At 41.3% G+C, this 21,489-nt stretch overlaps 1 protein-coding gene across 14 annotated transcripts in view; it reads left to right on the forward strand.

Annotated features, from left to right (window-relative positions):
• Positions 1-21,489, forward strand: part of LOC125761329 (uncharacterized) — a 181,460-nt gene that overhangs the window by 142,613 nt on the left and 17,358 nt on the right. For 8 of the 14 annotated variants that reach the window (XM_049422339.1, XM_049422336.1, XM_049422344.1 and 5 more), the window contains 5 exons: positions 18,910-19,129; positions 19,613-19,888; positions 20,609-20,720; positions 20,874-21,066; positions 21,257-21,465. In XM_049422339.1, the coding sequence (XP_049278296.1) occupies positions 18,910-19,129; positions 19,613-19,888; positions 20,609-20,720; positions 20,874-21,066; positions 21,257-21,465 (1,010 nt within the window). The remainder of the gene's footprint in view (positions 1-18,909; positions 19,130-19,612; positions 19,889-20,608; positions 20,721-20,873; positions 21,067-21,256; positions 21,466-21,489) is intronic. The other 6 variants (XM_049422346.1, XM_049422345.1, XM_049422337.1 and 3 more) reach the window with 2 other exon arrangements.

Raw genomic sequence — 21,489 nt, forward strand, 5'->3', positions numbered from 1 at the left:
GTGTTTTTGTTTTTCATGTTCTGATTTTTTTTGTTGCTTTTCAGTTTGTACGAAAACTATTTTAATAAATATTTCAAACAAGGAAGCAAATGTAACAGACGGGAAAAACACAAAGAAAAAATGAACAGCAAAGGTATTCGGAAATATAAACCACAAACATAACTAGTCATATTGCCTATTTAATTTATTTAGAGTTGGTTAAGAGGTAAAATTTTATTCTTGTATTTTTGAAAGTTTTGGTTTATCTCGACAAATTAATTTGCTCATGATAAATTAATTTGTTAGTGATGCTTCGCGTAGTTATTTTTTGAAGGCAAATAAGATACCGCTGTCAGTGAATAAATGTATAATTAATTGGAAAAACGACTCATAAATTACATTCTTTAATGACAAAACGAAAAACTTTTAGTAAACGATGTAAAGCCATCGATTGATTGAGAAGATGGTACAAATTCATGATAATTATCTCTGTACTAATTAATTCCTTCCGTTTATTACCACCAAGTACCACAATTGTGCTCACCCTTTAAGCTTCTCTCAACTTTACACTTTTATGTGTCTCTCAACAACTTCACCCCCATTTGTCAGATGTCGTAATACTCGCTCACAATCTACTTGTCCGCTGTAGTGCTCGGTTTGATTCGATAGAATACACCCAGCAAAAAAAGAGAAGGGCACAAAACCTCAAAACAGTTTGTGAAAATTTAATGAGACAACTTAAGTACCCAGTTGATGGTCCCATTGAAAACCTTCTTGAACTGGCTAGCAATCGAATCGATTCTCCAATCTTCTATCCTGTGCTAAATAATAAAAAAAAAAACCCTTTCCGGTCCGGAAGCCACATAACACACTATACCGATGGAAAACAATTTACCAACCATTCGCATCACCTTAACCTTCTCCAGCTCATCAAAATCCATCAACCAGGGGTAGCCATCCCATTGCTTGGAGGCTTTTCTTAATTCAATTTATTGGAAAATTATTTTCCGTCGATCGGCACATGTCACAACAGTTTTTGAGTACCTCCAAAGAAACGGAAACGGTAACGACAAGAAACAGTTGAAGCGCTTCCTTAGTTTTTCCCCTTGAATGGAAGGGAAAATGGTGGTTTTCCTTTAAAACCTTAAATCACACATCTTTCCCCACCGTCCGATTCTCTCGATTCTAGCCGTGTTTTAGGGCTTTCGATTGTATGCATATTTTAAACGAATCCAAACGGCAAATCATTCAGTGGTTTTGAAATTTCCTATTCAAATTATGTAGTAGGCACAGGCCGGTATCTGGGTCACATAGGTTCACAGGTTTTCCTGGCCTTTCAAACGCTTCGGTTCGCTTCCGTCCATCGTACCGAAAATACCGCAACCTACCTGATAGTGTGTTACAATTCGAGATGCCAGAAGTTTCCCATACTTTACTATTCTTCCTTCATGCTTCTTCATGGAAGGAATCGCGGTCAAAGAACAATCGGCAGGTGGAAGAATTTCCCAAAGAAAATTCCTTTAACCATTCCGGTGCTCTTTGGTTAAGGTAACGCATGAATTGCTTCCTGCACAATCTGTTCCCACCCACCAGATCGGAACCGATCATCCTAACCTTTCTGTATTATTGACACGAACACCATCCAAGTATGGCGACGCTTCACCAAGATTTAACAGAAACCCTTGAGGTGACTTCCCCGTTCCGGGTTGGTACCACAAAACCTAAATTTAACCGCACCATTCCCGTGTGAATATGCGTGCTATGAATCGTAGGACATGTCCAATCGGTTGCACGGTGGTTGCAGATCATAAATCATGCACCATCGTAAAGTGGGAGAGAGACTGGGAATAAAACCTATTGCTGAATAATAGCAAGTTCAACGACCGCCCATCACTTCCGAAACGATCGACTTACGAAAGTTAGCAGCTACCTGATAGTTTCTCCGGCAACTATTACTAGTGGATTGTTATGTACTTTGCCTGTCCCCCAACGGGACATCCAGAGCAGCGTCTGTCGCGAAAGACATAGCTCAAGGGATGGAGGTTTAACGATACTTCCGCGGTTAACTGTTTGATTTATTGGATGAATTTATGACTGGGGCGGATAAGCATTCGGCGTACCAAACACACCAAACCGGGAGCGATGATTTTGGGATGTAAATAAATCTACTGAACATATGAACTGGTGTCAGAGCGAACGCTTTTGGGTAAACAGCACTATTTAACACACAATTATACATTTTCCCCCATTCGCATAAAGTTTGTTGACATAGGGTATCGGTTTGATTTTATTTTAGCTTCAAAAATTTCATTTTCTATTCCCAAAACGAGCAAATGCTCCTGCTACAATTATTCTACACAAATTGCAAGTCCCAAACGTAATGAGTTCTTGTTTTCTGTACGAAAAGCCACCTTCCAACGATACTCCTGATGGTCGTCGAACCCGAAAAAGGGAAACTTTTTTGGGTTTTTTGTTTCTTAATAGTCCATTTTGACCTCTTCTACTACTATCTCTCTCTTTTCTGACTCTCTCTCTTTTCCTTAGTTTGCATATGCGAAAGTTAAGCTTAAAGAGGTCCCCGGTGCGTCACATCTTTCCAATGGGTAAAGTTTCGTCCTCAACGCACACAGTTCATCAAATCCTCATTCTCACTACCTGTTGGACTGTGCTGGAAAAACCGCATATGGGATCAAAATCTGTACCGTACCGTAGCTTGTTTGAGGAAACATTGAGTCCTGTAAACCTCGGTGACAAAGTTTCATCCTTACGGCGTTTCTGTTACGGAACTGATGGAGAAAAGGATGAACGGATTGATGACCGGTGGTATCTTTTTTTTTCCTTTTTTTGGTTATGTGGGCATGTGAACGAGATCATCCGGGGAAAAGTTTTGCTCATTTTATTGCCTCCGGGTTGCAATGGGGAGTTTTGATGGCGACACGACAACCGCTCGGGTGGTTTGGGTCTCTTTCCAAATGCAAATCATTGACACGTAGTGGAGATGGTTGTAAGGTAATGCCACATTCTGATATCCGTACTAGAGTTTAGTCGCTTGTGTTTCGTTTCCTTCCCACTTTGCATTTTGCTGTACCACTTTCATGGAGGGATTAATTTTGTCGAAACAAAACACTTGAATGAAAATTGTTCTTCGTTTTTCTTTTTCTATCCTTTAATGATGCAATCGTATAAAAGTGTTATATAGCTACGAGAGAATGGTGAACGTTGAGCAATGGGAAGAATATAGCCGAGGTCATACCACAAAATTGCATTCTTCAAGCAAACGGAACCCAACCCCTATCACAACCCCAAGTGCAAGTGATTCGTTTCGTGCGATGAAAGTGCCTCCAGTGTAGAACCAGCTGCAAAAGTAGTGATGTGTAACGGCAACAGAGCTGGAAACAACCGCCTCCCCCCCGTATCCGGTTGGCTGTAAGTAGAACAGCAAGCTCGTACTGTACTCCTGGACGACAATTTGCTTGGTGTTATATCTTACAGTGAGCTGGGTCGGGGAAATTCAACGAAACGAAACGAAATGCATCTGTTCCGAAATGCTGTTCCTGTACGGATGAGTGCGCTTCGGGGCCAATTGCAGAGTGACAATCATATAACAAACTGCAACAACAAAAAAAAACAAGAAAATAAAAACGTCTGAGAACAAGCAACGCGTACTAAAATCTGGCAAGAGAAGCATAATTTCAATTACACTTAATCAACTTTTATTCGTCTGCTGATGAACCGTTCAGTTGGATATAGCAGCAAAAAAAAGCCGAAGATAGTTATACAGAAGCATAGAAAACGATTATGTAGGGTGTGAAAAAAGAATTTTCGGAACAATATAAAGACAAAGTGATTTTAATATATTTTTCTTTATTACTACAATCCAATAGAATACTTCCCTCGCCAGATCAGAGAAGGTTTCAATTGTCAACAAAATACAAATTACTCTATTTCACACAAATATTTCAGAATTCTTTGCAAATCAAAGTTTTTTTTATAACATTTCTAGATTCTGTTCGATTTAAACTCGAATACATCGAATAAGCTCTGGAATTCTTCATACTTTTTGGAGCATTTGCAAGTTGATATTGATTCTGTTAAAATATTTCTTAATTCACACATTTTCAAAGCTATCAGTGTGTTTGTCGAGAGAGCTTGTACTACATTGAAAATTTAACTTTTAATTTTAATATTGAAATTTTAACTCATCTGACAATTTCTTGTAACAAAAAAGCAAATTCACCTTTTATCCATTCATGAGTTTTGTTCATGAGTTTCATTTTATTCATGAGTTTTGATAAACGTCGTTCACATTATTGAATAGTAAGATTTTATATGTTCTTCAGTTTATAATTAATAAATCACCCACCAATGTACTTACAAAAGACACTATTTTTCATTGCATACTAAAGGATTTAGCGAAACAATAATGTCCTTCGATCGTATCACTCCAAGTGCGAGCTGCGTAACAAAAGAGTAATGACTTTCCATGAAATCGAATCCAACAGTCACATTTCACAATAGCGCATAAAAAAACATTCTCTGAAAGCTCGGATTTAATTTACCCCGACCATGTCGAACCAATTCAAGCAACACCATCCCCCAATAAACCACGGCACAAACAACTAACAGATCCCATCGTTCGCCAATCGAGATGTGGCGTGAGAGGTCATTAATTTTGCCGCCTTAAATATCACTCATTACAAGGACTTTACTGAACGGCCTTTTTGGCGATGGTTTCGCATTTGTTCGCCCGAGTGTGCCCTGTTGCTTGGAAAATACTGAGCACCCCCTTCCCTTTTTGGTGCGATGTCCACAATGACACATCGCCCATCAACAAAGTCTACAAACGACTTGCCGATCCCGTTCCATTGACGCCAAATGACCACCACACGACAAACGAATATATCCCGAATGCCCTTTGTTCTTTGCCTCCGTCACACCATTTTGGTGTGCAGTTGATCGTTACTCTTCCAACCCATCCCCATCCAGGACCTTCTTCCTCTGTTTTTTTTTTTTTGTTTTTGTGTTGCTCTGTGCTGTTGGGAAGTGACATCGATGTTGTCTCTCTTGGTGGTCGTTTTCTCACTGTGTTTGTGTGTGCGTTTATATGTGTTTTTTTGTTTTTCCGTACGCGCCTGACTGTTGAGGTCAGGATCGTAAATATGCCGCACCAATCTGTCATCATTTATTGCGCACAGCCGGCTTCAACGCAGTACGTCACCAAACGCCTCCGATGCCCGGAACCGTAATGAAGGATAACACCAGCAAAAAGCCGATTATTTTCGCCAATTAAAAATCACACCCTCTGACCACCTTCTGGCCTACCCTTTACAAGTTCGTGGTTTTCGCACACGGATACGAATTGTCGAATCACTTGGTGGGTCGCACGGTAGTGAGACGTATGCCGGCAACAAAAGTGCAACAAACGAGCGTGACCGTAATAATAAGTGCGATTTCAAAAGATTTTCTCATTGATGACTTTTCCCTCCTCCCGGACAAGGGGTGTGTCCGTGGAAATCAGTGGGATGTACTGGACAAAAAACGAGAAAAGTAGCCCGTATAGCTACAAACGGGGGAAAAGGGCAACGATGGCCAACACAGCAACAAGGACTCGTTCGACTAACGACCGGATGTTTTGGGCAAATAGAATTAAATCCCCGTCCTTTTATTTACTTTCTCTCCGTACAGCACGCTTTGCTGAAGGTTGTGCGAAAGGGCTTTGTGTTGTGAGATTTCGAATGGTGGACACCACGTCGCTTTCACATCCAAATACCCTTGTGCCGCTGGTTCGTTGGGAAAGGGTGTATAAAAGCGGTATTAGTGATAATAAACTTTTCACTTCAACTTTCAGCTTTTTCCCGAACCCGGCCTCACTAGGCTCATTTCATGGCAGGGCAGCTATCTAACCTTTTGCCATCCATGCCCTGGCACGAAAGCTCATTTCGTTCATTTAAGACTGGTCATTCGTTGTTCGTCTCTGCCATGGCCAGGAAATTAAGCCCAGCGAAGGAAGGGGCTTTTTCGGGACTGCCTTTGTATCACCCTGCTTATGCAAGTCGATTCTTTTTTTTTCTCTCGGTACTCTCACTCTCTCTCTCAGCTTCATTGTTTAGTGCTTTGCATGCGCAAACCCCGCATACGCCCACAAACAAAATCCGGTACCAAGGGTATGGAACATTGGGTGACGCTTTTCGTAATTAGTGAAATTGCTTCCAGCCCCAGTATGTCCCAGTAGGTCCCTCGGTATCCCTTCGTAGCACGGGCGGGTAATTGGTTGTTCGTTAAGTAACTCGTGTTCGCTTCTTCGTGCCGCGCGCCAGTAATCGAATGCGCACGGAAGCGAGCACTCGATCGATCGTTCGGGTGTCGTTAAAATCGAACGTAAAAACCGGAAACTGGCCAAAAATACGGAACGACTGCATCGTTACCAGATGCTTCTGATTTTGTCCTTGTGCATGCCCATTTAGTGTGAGTCTTAAAGATCATTTAAATTCTTTCGCTTTTTTTTTGCTTAGTTGAACAAAGTTTGTGCAAAAGGACAATGTGAATGGATCTCAGCATTGTGCAATGCTTACGTTTGGAAGGAAAATGGACGGTAGTTGCGAATATGCTAACAGACAAAGTAGGTAAGCAAATCGATATTGACTTGATCAAGCTGTGATGTCGTGTCGTGCTGAACAAACAGCTGTATCGTTCACGTGTTTGCACAATGTAACAAGCCAAATTACATCATTTATTTGAACAATACGATGTAAAAAATATCTGCCAGAAAATTGTAACATTTTTTTTATTTTATGCACATTTTCTGGTACAATTTATTGAGTGGACCAAACCATATATAAGTCAAAAAGTCACAATATTTTAAATTGAAAATAAAGGATGAGTCAGAAAAAGTTTCAGTTCTAGCTCATTTTAAAATACGCCTTACACCATGCAGCATATTTCCCGCATGCCAACACGAGCCACGGGATAATATTTGGCACCGGAAGCACAGCAAACAAACTGTTGATTATCCAGCAATGGCGTGCAGCAAGTAGTTTGATATTTATTTCCTAGCTCGTACATAAGTTCAAGACACGAAATGAAACAAACAAACTTCATCCAAATCATAAACCATTAACTACGTAAATGCTCTCTTACCAAAACTGCACCACAATATGCTACATATTTGCTTACGTGTCTGTACCGTGCTCTTTCCCACATCCCACACTCGTGTGTGTGGTGCACATTAGCAAAAAAAACGTATGAACCATGGCGTCGAGATGGTGCAAACACACACACAAAAAACAATCCATCTATCTACAGGACGTTTGTGGAAAGTATTACCCACAAACATGCAATACGGAAATGGGGTAATTTTCGGCCATCTGCACCACCACCAACAAGACATAGAAACAGTGCATAGAAACAAACAAATCCCCGTCCCGGCTTGGTACACCGTCAGACATTGGCAAATCAATTTTAATATCCTACCAAAATGTGCTGCTTTTGATAATCCCATCGATCGCCGTGTGGCGCCATTACAACGGTTTAGCATGCCGCGGACGGTACCACTAATCAACATCGCTTTTGGGCCATCGTTTCGCTAAAGCTCGTTAATCTCAACTGGGCGTCTTTGCGATGTGAATTTTCACTCGTTGCTGTTTGATAGCTTGCTACAAAATTGTGTTCCTTTGCTCACTGGGGTGGAGTATATAAAATGTGCTGGGGCAACAGGTACCTGTAGCGAAATTACTTACCGTCTAACGAAACTATTACGTGGCAAGGCTATGAATTTCAAGCTTGCTGAGTAAATTTTATCACGTAAAACCTGTTGTGATTTTAAGTTTCGATTTTTCTTTCTCTCTCTCATTTTCTATCATACGTGCCTTTTATCAGCTTTTGGAAAACTTGCACTAAATCACTACCATACCTTAAACAATGTTTTGACATAGTACATTACACGGTGCATCCTGGAGCGTTTTTGGATAAAATTGCTAGCTCGCTTACAGATTGTTTTTTATCGACGGACACGCACTACATATAGACTGGCGCAACCAGAACGGTGTCTGTACCATGTGACAACACACCACAGAAGCCCCACCCGTAGTGACTTAGATGGTTGTCAGTAAATTCCATTACCATCCCCCCCACCACAATTCGCATCATCATCAGGGCATCACGGTGGGTACATCACGAACCAACCGACCAACCCATTTTGACGGTGGTTAGAACCCAACGGCGCTGGTACGCAGCAGCGACCATGGCCGCTTAAACCAACCGACAAAGATCTCGCACTGCTGATTACTGATACACAGTCCGTTGGATGTGGTGAAAAATGGCGTTACCATGGAAGTCGCGCTGAGTATGAAAACCACATTCCGACACGTAATGTCTTCTTGGCACCTTCTTGGCCGTTACACAGCTGTTACACACCGTGCCGTGCTGCGACCGCTAGATGAAATCTCGTTCCAATCCATGGTGCCAGTGTTCACACGCTGGTACAGCACCGCATTATAATTAATTCGCACCGTTGGATTATACATATCTTTGCTATTAAACTTTATTTGTCTACACCGGTTGTAAGGTGGGTCTTGGGCTTACGGGATAGCACGCTTAGAAACATCAAGGAATGGAAGCAATCTTTACCCACCCCCAAAAAGGAAACGCTTGCGACGGAAGCAAGGTTTTCCCTACATTGGCCACCAACAACACAAACGTACATTTTGTGTGTGTTTTTCTATGTGAAGGTAAACGAGAATGAATAATCTTCATCTGCTGCGTTGGTTTGCTTTCACCGTTGTGAGAAGGATTACTATTTGCTGTTTAATATTTACGGAGCGACCGTATGGTAAGGTAAAGAGGTGTTTTGATTACAGCACACCATACAAATGATAGTACTGTAATGCGAAATACATACAGTTTAATGAAAAATTCACAACCACGTTACGCATCGTGGGTATAAGAGTCATTTGCCAGGGAAACTCAATACTGAGTTTGTTCCGCAGTTCTATTAGATTTGAGCTAATTATGAGTAATACCAATTACATCAACGGATTCTTGTTTCGGTAACTTTTTGAAATCCAATTTTCGCTTTGTGAGCATAACTTTTTCTTAATCCACTACAGTAAACATACATGAGTTTTCAAGATATCACAGTACTTTTCAAGATGAAGTGAAATGTACGAAACGTAATTCATGTCGGAAAGCTTTTGGATTCATGTGAGCTGAGATAGTCAAGAATTGATTTTATCTTGCAAAAGCTCGAGAATGGTAGAACGATTCTACTTCTAAGTATTTTACTTCTACTTATAAGAAATTGAGAAATTCTTTGAACTCTTGAAACTTATTTTTGGAAGTCCTCTATTCCAACCAGGGGTTTTTGCCTTTAACTTGCTAAGTTCAAGCTATGGCTGGAATTAAATATAACTCAAATGTGCGGAGTTGAATTTGGAAAAAAATGTCTGCTTCTTCTGGATCTCGTTCAAAGGAAAGAAATGATAATGTACAAAACTTTCTCAGCTAACATACTGAAAGCTTTTCAACCGTTTGAAATTTTTCGTTAGTATTTGTGAAAAAAAATCCTATCTCCATCAGCACATTCCAGTTCCATTTTAATACTCTTACATGAAACCCTTCCCTGTTGCGTTGTAAGTTTAACTTTTCATCGCCATAGTAATTCTCGTCTAGTTTCTTACATTTGTTTTAACAAATTAATAGTGTAATATTTTGCTTGCACTATTATTAGAACCCAAAACAAAAAAAACGATACTCATGTTCAACTACTATTTTCCGTAGATGCAGACTACAAAATGCGCAGCACGGGGCCACAGGTAAAAATAAATACCGGAACTTTACCCATTTAACCCATTTCCGGTTGGGCAAGCCGCTATTTCGTTTATTTTTTTCGCTACCCTTACCTGTTCGCTTAAAGGGTGTGCCGTTTGGGTTCGAAGATGGTTTTCCTTGGTGCCTTCTAATATGGTACGGCCCCAAAATGCTGCCCAGCACAAACACACACACACAGACTACCGCAATCAACCGCAATTTCAGGCGCTTGTTTAAATTTGATATGTAAATTTATCCTACCGAAGAAAGCGCAACCATCATCAACGCGCGCCTCCCCCCAAACGGCTCAAAACGGTGCTAGTAAGATGGCCGTTGGGTAGAGGGGGATGGTAGCTGTGGGCACCAACCGTTACAACACACCGGAAAATGGCCGGTAGCGAAAGCGATAAATGGAAAACGGTTCATCGGGCAAATAATGGCTACGGAAGTGGTGGAAATCTCCGCTTTATACCGTCATGTAGTTGCTGTTTATGCGCATTTGCATCGTGTTTCCTATTTAAACGAGCTTAACATGATCACCGTACCTGTGTGAGATGTTCGTTTGCTGTGTAATCTAGTTGTTAAACTGTTTGATTAGTTTTGTTGGAGCTTTTTTTGCCTATACTAAATTAAAGCGTTTCTGTTTAATTGACACTTTTTTAAATTGTATTCATCTACATATTAATTGGATTGGAAAAAACCACCCACAAATCAAGCCAAAATAAACCCCTTGTGAAAGATGTTTTTAACCTTTTTTTTTTGTTGGGGTGCTATATTAAATGAAGCGCATCCCCATCCATTCCCGGTTGTAATTTGTTATCAGGTAAAAAAATAAAAAAAACCATGGTTTTTTTTCAGCACCTAAACTTTTGTGGGAAGAAAGAATTAAGCACGAAAGCTAAGGAAATGACTAAACAAGCATAATCAGGTGAAAGCGAAGAACGATGAAGGTCAGTTGGAAGGATAGGATTAGTGTTGGATTAAATATTGTCACTTGAACCGCCCGGAAATGAGTGGCGAGAAAATGCTAAATTAACTGCACCGTACAAAAAAAACCGACCTCTCCGCATGAGTAACCAGGCTAACCACGGGTAACCAGGGATTATCGTACCAGCTGGTTTCGTTGCCTGCATTGATAAAGTTAAATCTGGGCTGCAAAGTGGCAGATAGTGGAAGGAAAGTGTTAGCCCTTCGTTCATTTTATTCCTTCGTTTTTTTTTGCTGCAGCCGCGCTGCAAAACACTAAGATGAATTTTAATCATACAGAAAGCTATTAAAAATTTTTGCATGCAGAAGACGCTTTTTTAATTATTGGTTTTAATTACGCTTTGATGGTAATGATATTTTCATTATAATGATGAAACGTTCTAGAGGGTGCGAGACCATAAAATGAACCTTCAAAGTGTAGCAACTTTTTGACCTTGCTGTAAGTTTGGCATGAAAAAATTGTTTTCCCTTTTTTTCTATTTGTTTTCCATGAAATGGGTCATTTTAATGTAGGAACAACATCGTAAAAAGAATAGTTTGTTTTTTTTTTGCCCTTTTTTTAAATTACGACTGGTCATTTTTTGCCCAAATCAGCCAAAGTTTATTCTCGTTCCGGGCTAATTGAAAAGCCATTAAAATGTTTCAACTCAACTTAAGCAATTAACAAATCACAGCATAATATGGTCTCATACTGTTTCCAGCAGAGCAGCAAAACGTTAGCTTCAGGCTGTAAGCTACAAGTTTAAGGCAAAGAAATGCCCAAAAAGCCAACGGCGAACACACTTCTTCGGAATGAACTACCGGATTCGGAAAGTTTATGAAGCAACATTTCTAATTCTCACGCAACCAACCGTACACATTCATTGTTACAGCGTGACACCGTGGCCAGTTGTGGCCAGCCCCGATGGGTAACGCGTACGGGGCGAGACATGCATTTTGTTCAAACCTCCCAACCTCCCTGAGGTCATGCAGTCTTGGGCAGTAGAGTAACGTTGGCTTCCATTCCCTCCATTGCTTTTTGGGGAAGAGTGTGGCAGCACAGGGTCATGACATAAATTTATGCAGTTTACGATCGGTACGACGTTCGTTGCGCGTGTTGGCTACCGGGAAGAGATTAAGCATGTTTTGCTGCCAGCGATGTTTATGCTTGCTCAAGACTTGCTGTGCGTTTTCACCCGTTTGTGTGTGGCGGGCGCTACCGCTGCTTCATCGCGTGTTCATCGCGAGTCCGCCCGCCTGGGGCGGAGGGAAAAAGGGACTCATCTGCAAAAGGTTGCCTCGTAAAGAAGCCTAAAATCTTAGGCTGTGTAATTTTGCCGTTATAGCTCGTGTGGTGTGTTGCGTTGCGTTCATATCATGCAACGAACTTTCGGTGGTTAGAGAGTTTCTTACAAATGGTGGATTATATTTTGTACCGATCTGTTTATTGATACAGTCATTATTAAGAAACGAATATATTTTACACATTTTTATAAAACAACTTTTTACGCGTTTTATGTAACATACAGTGCGTAAAACGCAATAAGGTGACAATATTGTTTTAACAATAGGAAAAAAATTGTCGAGATAAATAAAAATTCTACATCATATCCTGCATCACGACATATTTTTATCCATTGATTGCATTTTAATTCTAGGTTTTGGATGCATTTAAAGTAATTTACATTACAGCGAAATTCCTTTCTCGATATTGTATTCATACTTAACATTTACATACGGGGGCGACTCGTTGGTGCATGTGATAAACGGCGCCGATCCACACGACAGGACCGGAGCTCAAATCCCATCCGTCCCGCGGTAATAATAAGTCTAAAATCGACCGTTCCAATTAAGCAAAAAAACATTTTTCAAAAGTACTAGGCGTCTCCATCGGTAATTATTTAGTATTTCAGTATAAGTCATTGTTTACTCAATTTACTTTGCGTTTTAAAAAAAAATCTAGTAAGCCAGAAATGGCCGACGTGACCTTAGAGGTCGTTAAAGCCAACAAGAGAGAGAAGATTTACATATCAACAGAGTATATTTATGTTACGTACTGTAGAATCAATTCATATACAAAACCATTGCACATCTTAAAACACTCACATTGAATAGTTTCTTCGCCCGATAAGTGACTTCCACGCCCTTTATTGCCATCGCTAAGATGTGTAACGCACGTAACGCTTTCCGCTCAATCATATGTAACGCTGCCGCTCCGACAACAAACCGAATGCTGCGGCAAAAATCATACTAATTGAAATCACACATGGGACTAACTAATTCATAAGCCTTTTCGTCTAATTCGTTTATCTTTCGACGATGCTCAAGCTAGTCAGCTTGAAACGTCCCCTGTGCGTCTCGATAAGCACGCTCCAGCCGACGATAAATCTTAATGCTTTCGAATGTGTGTTGGTTCCTTCTGCGAGCAAAGCCTCATGACAAGGCCGTCATTATAGAAAAATCAATTTGCCGGAGGTTCATTATGTAAAGGATATCCGAGCTGGCCGGTCCCAACCCGGTCGTACAGGCGATGTACGACGCTTCGATCCTTCGTACCATCGTCTCGGGACCATATGCTACCGTAACTGTGTTATTCTTTGATAACGAAATTACGTCTCTAGGCATGAAAACTCGATCAATCCACCTACGAAGGAAGGTTTGGGGCCCGGTTGTGAGCTAAACATCCTTGTCTGTTAAGCAAGACAACCGAACTACACGGTTTGTGATTCCGAACGGAGTGACGGTAATGGGTAAAAGGGTACCGTGTACCGTGCCACTCGTACCGAAGCAACGTTAAGATGCACGGTACACATTGGATGGGTTTACTGTTTCTGTGCCAAGCTAGAGCGAGAAGGACACACCGCCAAAAACAATACGCTGGCCCATCAATCATCCATTCGTCAATTTTCATTACGGCTAAACTCGATCATTTTCCGCAACTTCGCAATCGTTCATCCGTTGCTGGCTCCATTATATCGCTCCACGAGCGCGAACCGAACGATTCATTCACACCATCGTAATGGGATCTATAGGATAGGATAGGCAATAGGCAATCGGCACACAGTCCGTGTGTAGCCCACACGTAGCAAATGGGTAGGGGAAAACACTCCACCAGACAAGGGTTTATGGTAGTCTGTCCTTTCATCCATTTCATTCCAATTCCCGCCATTGCCGTCGACTTTCCCTGCTTGAGTGGCCCCATTTTCTTCTCGCCTTATCCAATTTGTGTCCTGCTTCTTTTTATGTGGGTGTGTGTGCTGTTGTTGTTGTGCGCGTTAATAATTGATGAGTTAATTACTGGGAACGACCAAACACCGGGCCTGCCTATCCCGTACCATTTGCTAGGATTTCTAGCAAAAAGGTCGTTCTTCGTTCTTTTGTACTTCTGTGTTTTTTTTTATTCGGGGACCCTTCAGCGTTCTCGCCAGTGATCAATGATATCCTTCCGCAGATAGAGACAAAAGCACGGAAGGATAAAAGTGGTCTTTTCCTAACATCCTTCCACCGCCTTCCAATACCTCCTAGATATCCTTGCGGGCGCGTTCATAGTTTGGATAAGTTTACGGCTTGGACATGGGTCGACACTCTTAACAGCGGCCGAACAAAAGCTCCTTCCACTCACACACACACACAGCTAAACGATATAAATCGCGCCTTTCAACGTTCGCTTGTGTACCGAATCATCCTTTTTAAGGCTAAAACTTCTCCAAAAAGGGAAACATTGCTACACATTCGTTACACATCAAACAAAAACGCCACTTCCAAAGCTGGAAAAAAACTTCTTTCCGTCCCTTTTACTTAATGGTCATTATCTTCGTTCGGTTTGCTTTGCATCCACTCGAAATCCGGATGGATGTTTCTGAAACAAGCACAAAATCAATAACTGCCCATTGAAGATGGTACTGGAGTTGCTGTTTGTCGACTCGAGAACTATGCAACTACTCGAAGGGGGAAACTTTACCCAAGTCAACGCAAGTGTTGTGTACCTTTCGGAGGATTTGTGTTTTTTTTTTGTTAGATGAGATGTATAAACATAATACGTTCGGAGCACAGGTAAAGTTGAAGCATATATTGTAACTTTTTTTTATCTACATTGATGGAGAGTAAATATGAACAATCTTAGTTGAATTATTGTCTGTAATTTAATTAACTATAGACACACAAAAATAAAATACACAAGATAAGCACACTCTTATCAGTACACAAATTTTGGAATTTGAAAAGCATTCATAATGTAATTCAGCTTTAAGGAAGGACTTTAGTTTAAAGCTTAATATCTTCCACTACGGAGACAATAATTTATTATCTATTAAAGTATTTATTCTACAATTCATACTTCCGATATGAACAGTCATAACAATATGAATAAGGATAGCAAATTTAAATCATACAAGCCCATTAGGGATATACTTTTAAGATCCTCGAAGGACCTTTATTGTCTTACAAAACAATATATCTACAACATAACTATTGGCAAAATAAGTATCATGAATACCGAGTACATAGAAGATACCTCCTAAATTCTCTCTCACACACACACACAAGTCGAGCTCTTCTTATATCTGGCACAATATGGGCGAATAAAAATTTACTACAGGTCAACAGCTTTCACGCTTGTCCATCTAGCCCCTCCCGGTATTGAAGCATCATTCACAAACACTCGCTCGCTGAACGCTGTGACCAAACTTCTAGCCAAAGCGAAACGGCTCAAATTTTAGTATATTATTTTGGCTTTAGTTGAGGATCATCGTTTCGAACCAGTTTCTCTTTCGACTAGCCCAAAAAACAACCAAAAACAACTTCAACTAAAAGACCGTCAACTAAGACGGTCCATAAACGAGTCCATCTTATCCATCAACAGACCCAGTAGAAGGGGATGCGAACGAATGATTTCAGTCACGATACCTTTGGTGTGAGGTTGGAAAATTTACTTTACCGGATTATGAAACGAGCCACTCGAGTGCGAGGTCGTGACTCGTGGCGACGGAACGATTTGCGACGAATGTTCCCCCAGACTGATGATGGTTGTTGCTTTTTTTTCTTCTGTTACCATTCACTGTGCGCTTTATATGGAACGTAAACGATTTCTGCACCTTTCCGGCACCTCGAACCATAGGATGGACCACATGGACACATACAGAACAGTAGCGTACTTCAAGCATGTCCTTTATCCCCCGGAAAGGCGTCATGCAAGCTTTGACCGTGTGGGTAAGGATTTGCTTCGGCCCATTTGAAGATTTTTGCTTTTTATATTTCCATCACCGCCACCATCCAAAGTGGATTGTATAGTGGAAGAAAAAAAAAACAAAACAAGTTGTGATCGTGATCCTCATCATCATCATCATCATCTTTCAGTGATTGTTGTTTGCCTTCCGTTTCGGTTCGTTAGCGTTCCGAAACCCAGAACGGTGACGACTGTTGAAAAATATACTTAACAAAACGATGATAGCCTTAATGCTAATGCTTTTTGTTGGTTTACTTTTTTCACGCCAAGTTAGCGGGACAACCAGCATATCTACCGACAAGTAGTAGTACCTTCATATAACACGCGATTTTTCTCATGTCAATTACTGCCTTTTTTCACACCATACACACAACGTTACTGTCACTAAATTCTTAAATGAATCCACTGCAATGGTGCAAACCTTCAATAAACGAAACCATTTTCCACATTTCTTCCAAACAATTCAACTCAGAGTTAATATTATTAGTACACTGAGTATGGTAGACTGTTTAACCTCCGCCGCACAACCGTCTCAATACGCTTGCGGGATAAGATAATAAAATAATTAACACCCTCTCCACAATTGAAACGGTTTCGCTACGTTTCGTCCTTTAATACCGGAGGCACCAAGCGTAGCCCAACTGTCGAAAGCGTTACGGAGTTTCGGTTTTTTAAGCGTTCACAATTTCACCAAAGGAGATATAATCAGTTCGATGACAGCCTCTTAACGAAGGTTAGCAGCAAACCCCGTGATCGTGACGAGGGTTTCATTAGCTTTCGCTACATGCGTTGGGTTTAATGACAATTTTACCCTCCGGTTTTAAACGTGCCCGAATGCAAAAGTTTGTTAAGCAACGTTCAGTTTTGCTATTCGAAATATATACAATTTTCGAATGCAATTAAATTATAGAAAGTTAAAAAAGAAAACCACTGCAAACCACGTGCTTCGAAATCATAAAACACCATGCGCCTCCATCGTGCGCCCAATGCTTTATTTTGGCTTACGTTTACGCAACGTTGTTTTTTATCTTTCACCGCCAGTAAAGAGAAAACTTTTAAATTAACATTTTGTTTACTTGCTCGCTTTTCATCTCATCTCTAACAGAGTACCAACTTTTTTTGCCCGTAACCGAATGACCTAATAAATGCCCGAAATTTTGCCTTGATTGAAGACAATCTATTTTCCGCTTCCGCATTGCCATTCGTTTGTTTGCTAACATTTTTCAAAACCACGCAACGCTTACACACTGCTTGTGCACTAGGCAAGTGGCCAACCAGTCAACCACCGGCTGATAAACGGGCCCCCGGCCATTAGACAGACACAATACACCATCCATCCGTAATCATTATCCACGTCCGGTACTGGGCGCCTCCATCGGAATTGCAGCTTAGTTTTTCTGCTTTCTCGTCCGATGTGTTCGTCTCCGTTTGGTGGAGAAAAAAATTTCATTCAAATAAAATTGCAGTCAATCTTTCGATACGCGTAAGCCACACACACACACACACACCCCTACCGTACATCCATCTGGATATTGAATTTTTCCCATCATCCTTCTACCGACACAATTTACCACACACCGGGGACGGACGAATTATGCTAAGCTATTGCTAGATTTTCATTTCACGTCCAAGTTTCGCTTCCGGTGGCCCAACGATTGCCCGCAGAACCGTGATACCATCCATCCGTGCTGGAATGGCGTTTGCCGTGGGTAACATTTTCAAAACCCATTTTACGGAAAGATTGATGATGGGTTCCGGGTTCCGCTCAAAATGCCCGTTCGCTAATTCGCTACTGGGACCGGTGGTCCAAAAGTCTCAAAACGGATCCTGCACTACACTACACCTCCATTTGTTACACGCACATATCCGCACATTCTCGGTTGATTCCGTGAGAAAAGCGCGGCGAAAATTATTCGCGCATGAAAATGTGCTATTTGGCAGGCGGACGGCGTTCACCATTTATTAGATTACACTTCAGGCTGTGCAAACTTTACATCGTGGGCGTGTGGTTGGGAAGTTGCACAAAAAAAATAATACACGAGGATTTCTCAGTTCTGCTGACCATGCCTGTCATGGGTTTGTTGGCGCTTAAGCCGCTTCCGAGGACGATGCAAACCGGGCGAATAAACATTCGCAAACATCCCTTTTGCCTTAACACTTGTCACGAGTCCGTCCCTTGAGTGGGATCGGTACCGAAGGGTGGTAGTGACCTACCGCACCGTACTCTCTACAAGCTTTAATTGAAGCGGTAATTTCATACAATCACTTGCCATAAATTTTCAACCCAATCCTTTTACGTTACGTTACGTATTTTGCTGTTGGTGGGAGTAGGCCGAGTGAATCGATGGGTAGGGTTGGTCTGGGTGTTTTTTTTTTATTTGGCACTCCACGGAATTCACATCAACATAAATTCACGTTCGTCCGCGTGAAACCGAGCCTACCATTTTGGTTAGGAACGCTAAACGTCCTCCTTCAAACTCTAACGCACGAGTTGCTTTATGATGAATTAACATGCAAAATGCTCACTTTCGTTTCCTTCGTGTATGTGTGTTGTGGGTTATGGATGGTGTGCAACTACGGAACAATGTTTCCACGACCACGCGCTGTGGTCTACGGTGCCAGTCAGTTAAGCTCACAATTACTCTTTCCGTTTTCGCTGACCGGTGTGGCAGGGCACATGCCGGAAAGGTTGTTTGTGTTGTGGTAAGGTTGGGTACTAAAATATTATGCTATTTCCATTACTAATAGGCTTCACCTGAGCTAGTGAAATTCTTCATAATCCCAAGCGCCGTAATCGACCTACGACACGCAACCGTTGCCATACTGGAAGACACTTGCCTTGACTGTTGCAACGCGTACAAGATGGATTGTAGATGGAAAAACAAAATAACTAACCTTTTCCCCATTCTGTTTTACTTTCCTCCTGCATCCGCTAGATGAATTCTGTGAGGACTATCCGCACAATCTTATTCCGACACCGGGCTACTGGATCGAATGTTCCCGCCAGAAGATCGCCTTCCCGAACCAGCACACCATTTGGGACGACAGTGAGTCGGAGCACGAGGATGCCGCCCGTGGTATTACGGTCGAGCCGCAGCTAGAGCGCAACTGCAGCGATCTGTACGAGGATGATGAAGATTCGGACAATGTGCCAAGGTGAGCAAACCGAAGCTAAAGGTCGGATCCATTTTCATCAACAACAACAACAACAAAAAACCACATCATGACAATTTAACATTCGCATGTTGGCCATCGGTTCATCACACACGGCACACATCGCGCGATCAGAAGCTTTTTATGCACGCAATGCACGAATGTTTGCAAAACCGAACCAAAAAAACAAAAAAGCATTAAAAGTTTTGTAGCATTAGAGTAGTGTTCAAATTATGTTTCTTTCTTTTCTCTGCTTTTTCTCTCTATCTCTCGTTTCACGCTTGTCTCGCATTTCGTTTTGTTGCGTTATTATTTTTGTGCTGCAATGGCTTTTGTAATATTTTTAACTATTGCATTTATCAAACACAAATCGATTCTGAAACTAAAAAACAAATCATCATGCCATCTGACTCAACACCTATCATCGCACGTACATCACATCCATCCGTTCATTATGTTGTGGCATGTATTACCACGCGCTAACAGCAGTCAGCATTTCCGTAGAAAAAAGACCGCCATCGAGGAGCAGTGGGAGCAGCAGCAGGGCTTCGAGCTGACCTCGGTCGAACAGGAAACGTACGAAAAGTACTTTTACGGTACCGAGCACTGGAACTACTTCACCAACGATGAAGATCTCGGCCCGGTCATCCTGTCGATCAAGCAGGAAACGATTAACGGGCGCGATCAGTTCCGCATCCTAGTTAGAGCTATCTCGTACACCGTACATGGACTGATACCAGCCTCCTGTGTTTTTGCTGATAGGTAAGTAGGGGAATTTGATATTATAGTAGTGGAAAATGGCAAAGCATTATAAATGGCCGACAAATGGTGCAACGGAAAATCGTTCTATGATTTGAAACTTAAATTGAGCGATATCAATTTTTAAAATTCATGAAACGAGTTAATCAACACTTTCCTGGAATTATTATTATTCTGTAGCGTTCAGTAAAATAGAATTTAATAAATTGTTAATTGATTAAACTACTATTTTTCTAAATATTTTTTTTATTCAATAAAATTAATGATAACAATGATTCGGTCATCGATAACTTACAAGTACCGTCAAAAAATATTCCACAAACGAGTAACAATCAACGGCTAAACTTGTTTAGGGAAATTTTAGCCTAAAGCGTTTAAATCTATTCAAGTAAAGCATCCATTTAAACTCGAAGGGTTGAAATGACAACGTTCGTTAATAAAAGTTATATCTGCTCATAGCACATAATTATTCACTGTTTCAATATTGGCTTGACTACGTTAGTTTATTCAAAAGCTCCAGCAGCGATCACACCCTCAACATAATTTGTGTGCCTGCAATGTATGGAACTGGTTTTGGTATGGTCAAATAAAATAAAAAACGACAATTCAAAACCAACCAAAACCCTTTCAAATTTCATGTTAAAAACTCCTTTTCTTACACTCCAAAAAGCTCGTGCATTAAAGCTTGTTCTGTTTTCTTCCGATTTTCATTCCATTTGCCAGGTATAATAGGGAAGAAGTAGTTAGATCGTTAGGTAAGGAAGTAAATCTGAACCCACCTCTGACGCTGGGACAGTTGCCCGATACACCGGAAGAGCTTCTGAAACTGGATCAGGTAAGAAACCGTCTTCGTTGGCGCACTGCCAATATTTGCCAAAACGCCAAACTCCTTTTGTAACGTTTCGAGAACATGGCATTAATTTTACGTTCACAACCTTCCACACCTTCCCTTCCGCTCCGCTTCCCATGTCCGATATTTCTTTTGCAGGTTTTCATAAAATCTGAGCTGAAGGTGGGCGTGATCTACGTGAAGGAGGGTCAATATACGGAAGAACAAATTTTAGACAATAATGAAAATTCACCGTTATTTGAGGAGTTTTTACAGCTACTAGGCGATAAAGTTAGGTTACGTGGTTTTGATAAATACAAAGGCGGCCTTGACACTGTTCACGATTTGACAGGTAGGTTTATGATGTCCCATGCAGCAACTTTTAGTACGCAGCCCACTATTTGCTGCATGGCTGCGTACACGAAAGCTCATCGCAAACACGGCAAACAAGCAAACAAGCGAGATACAAAAAAAAACCCGCCATAAATACTAATTAATCTGTGATACACCCTTATCTTATTACCATCCGTACCACCGTACAGGACTTTACTCGGTTTATACAAATTGGCGTTCGATAGAGATAATGTTCCACGTATCCACGCAGCTCCCGTACGAAAAGCACGACCCCCAGAAGCTACAGCGTAAGCGCCACATCGGCAACGATATCGTCTGCGTGGTTTTCCTCGAGGCGGACAACACCGCATTCAGCCCGGCCTGCATCAAGAGCCATTTTTTACATACGTTCATCTTGGTAAGTAGCCAACGGTGTCTGCCG

This window comes from Anopheles funestus, chromosome 2RL, assembly GCF_943734845.2.
Source record: "Anopheles funestus chromosome 2RL, idAnoFuneDA-416_04, whole genome shotgun sequence".
NCBI classification, from domain to species: Eukaryota; Metazoa; Arthropoda; class Insecta; order Diptera; family Culicidae; genus Anopheles; species Anopheles funestus.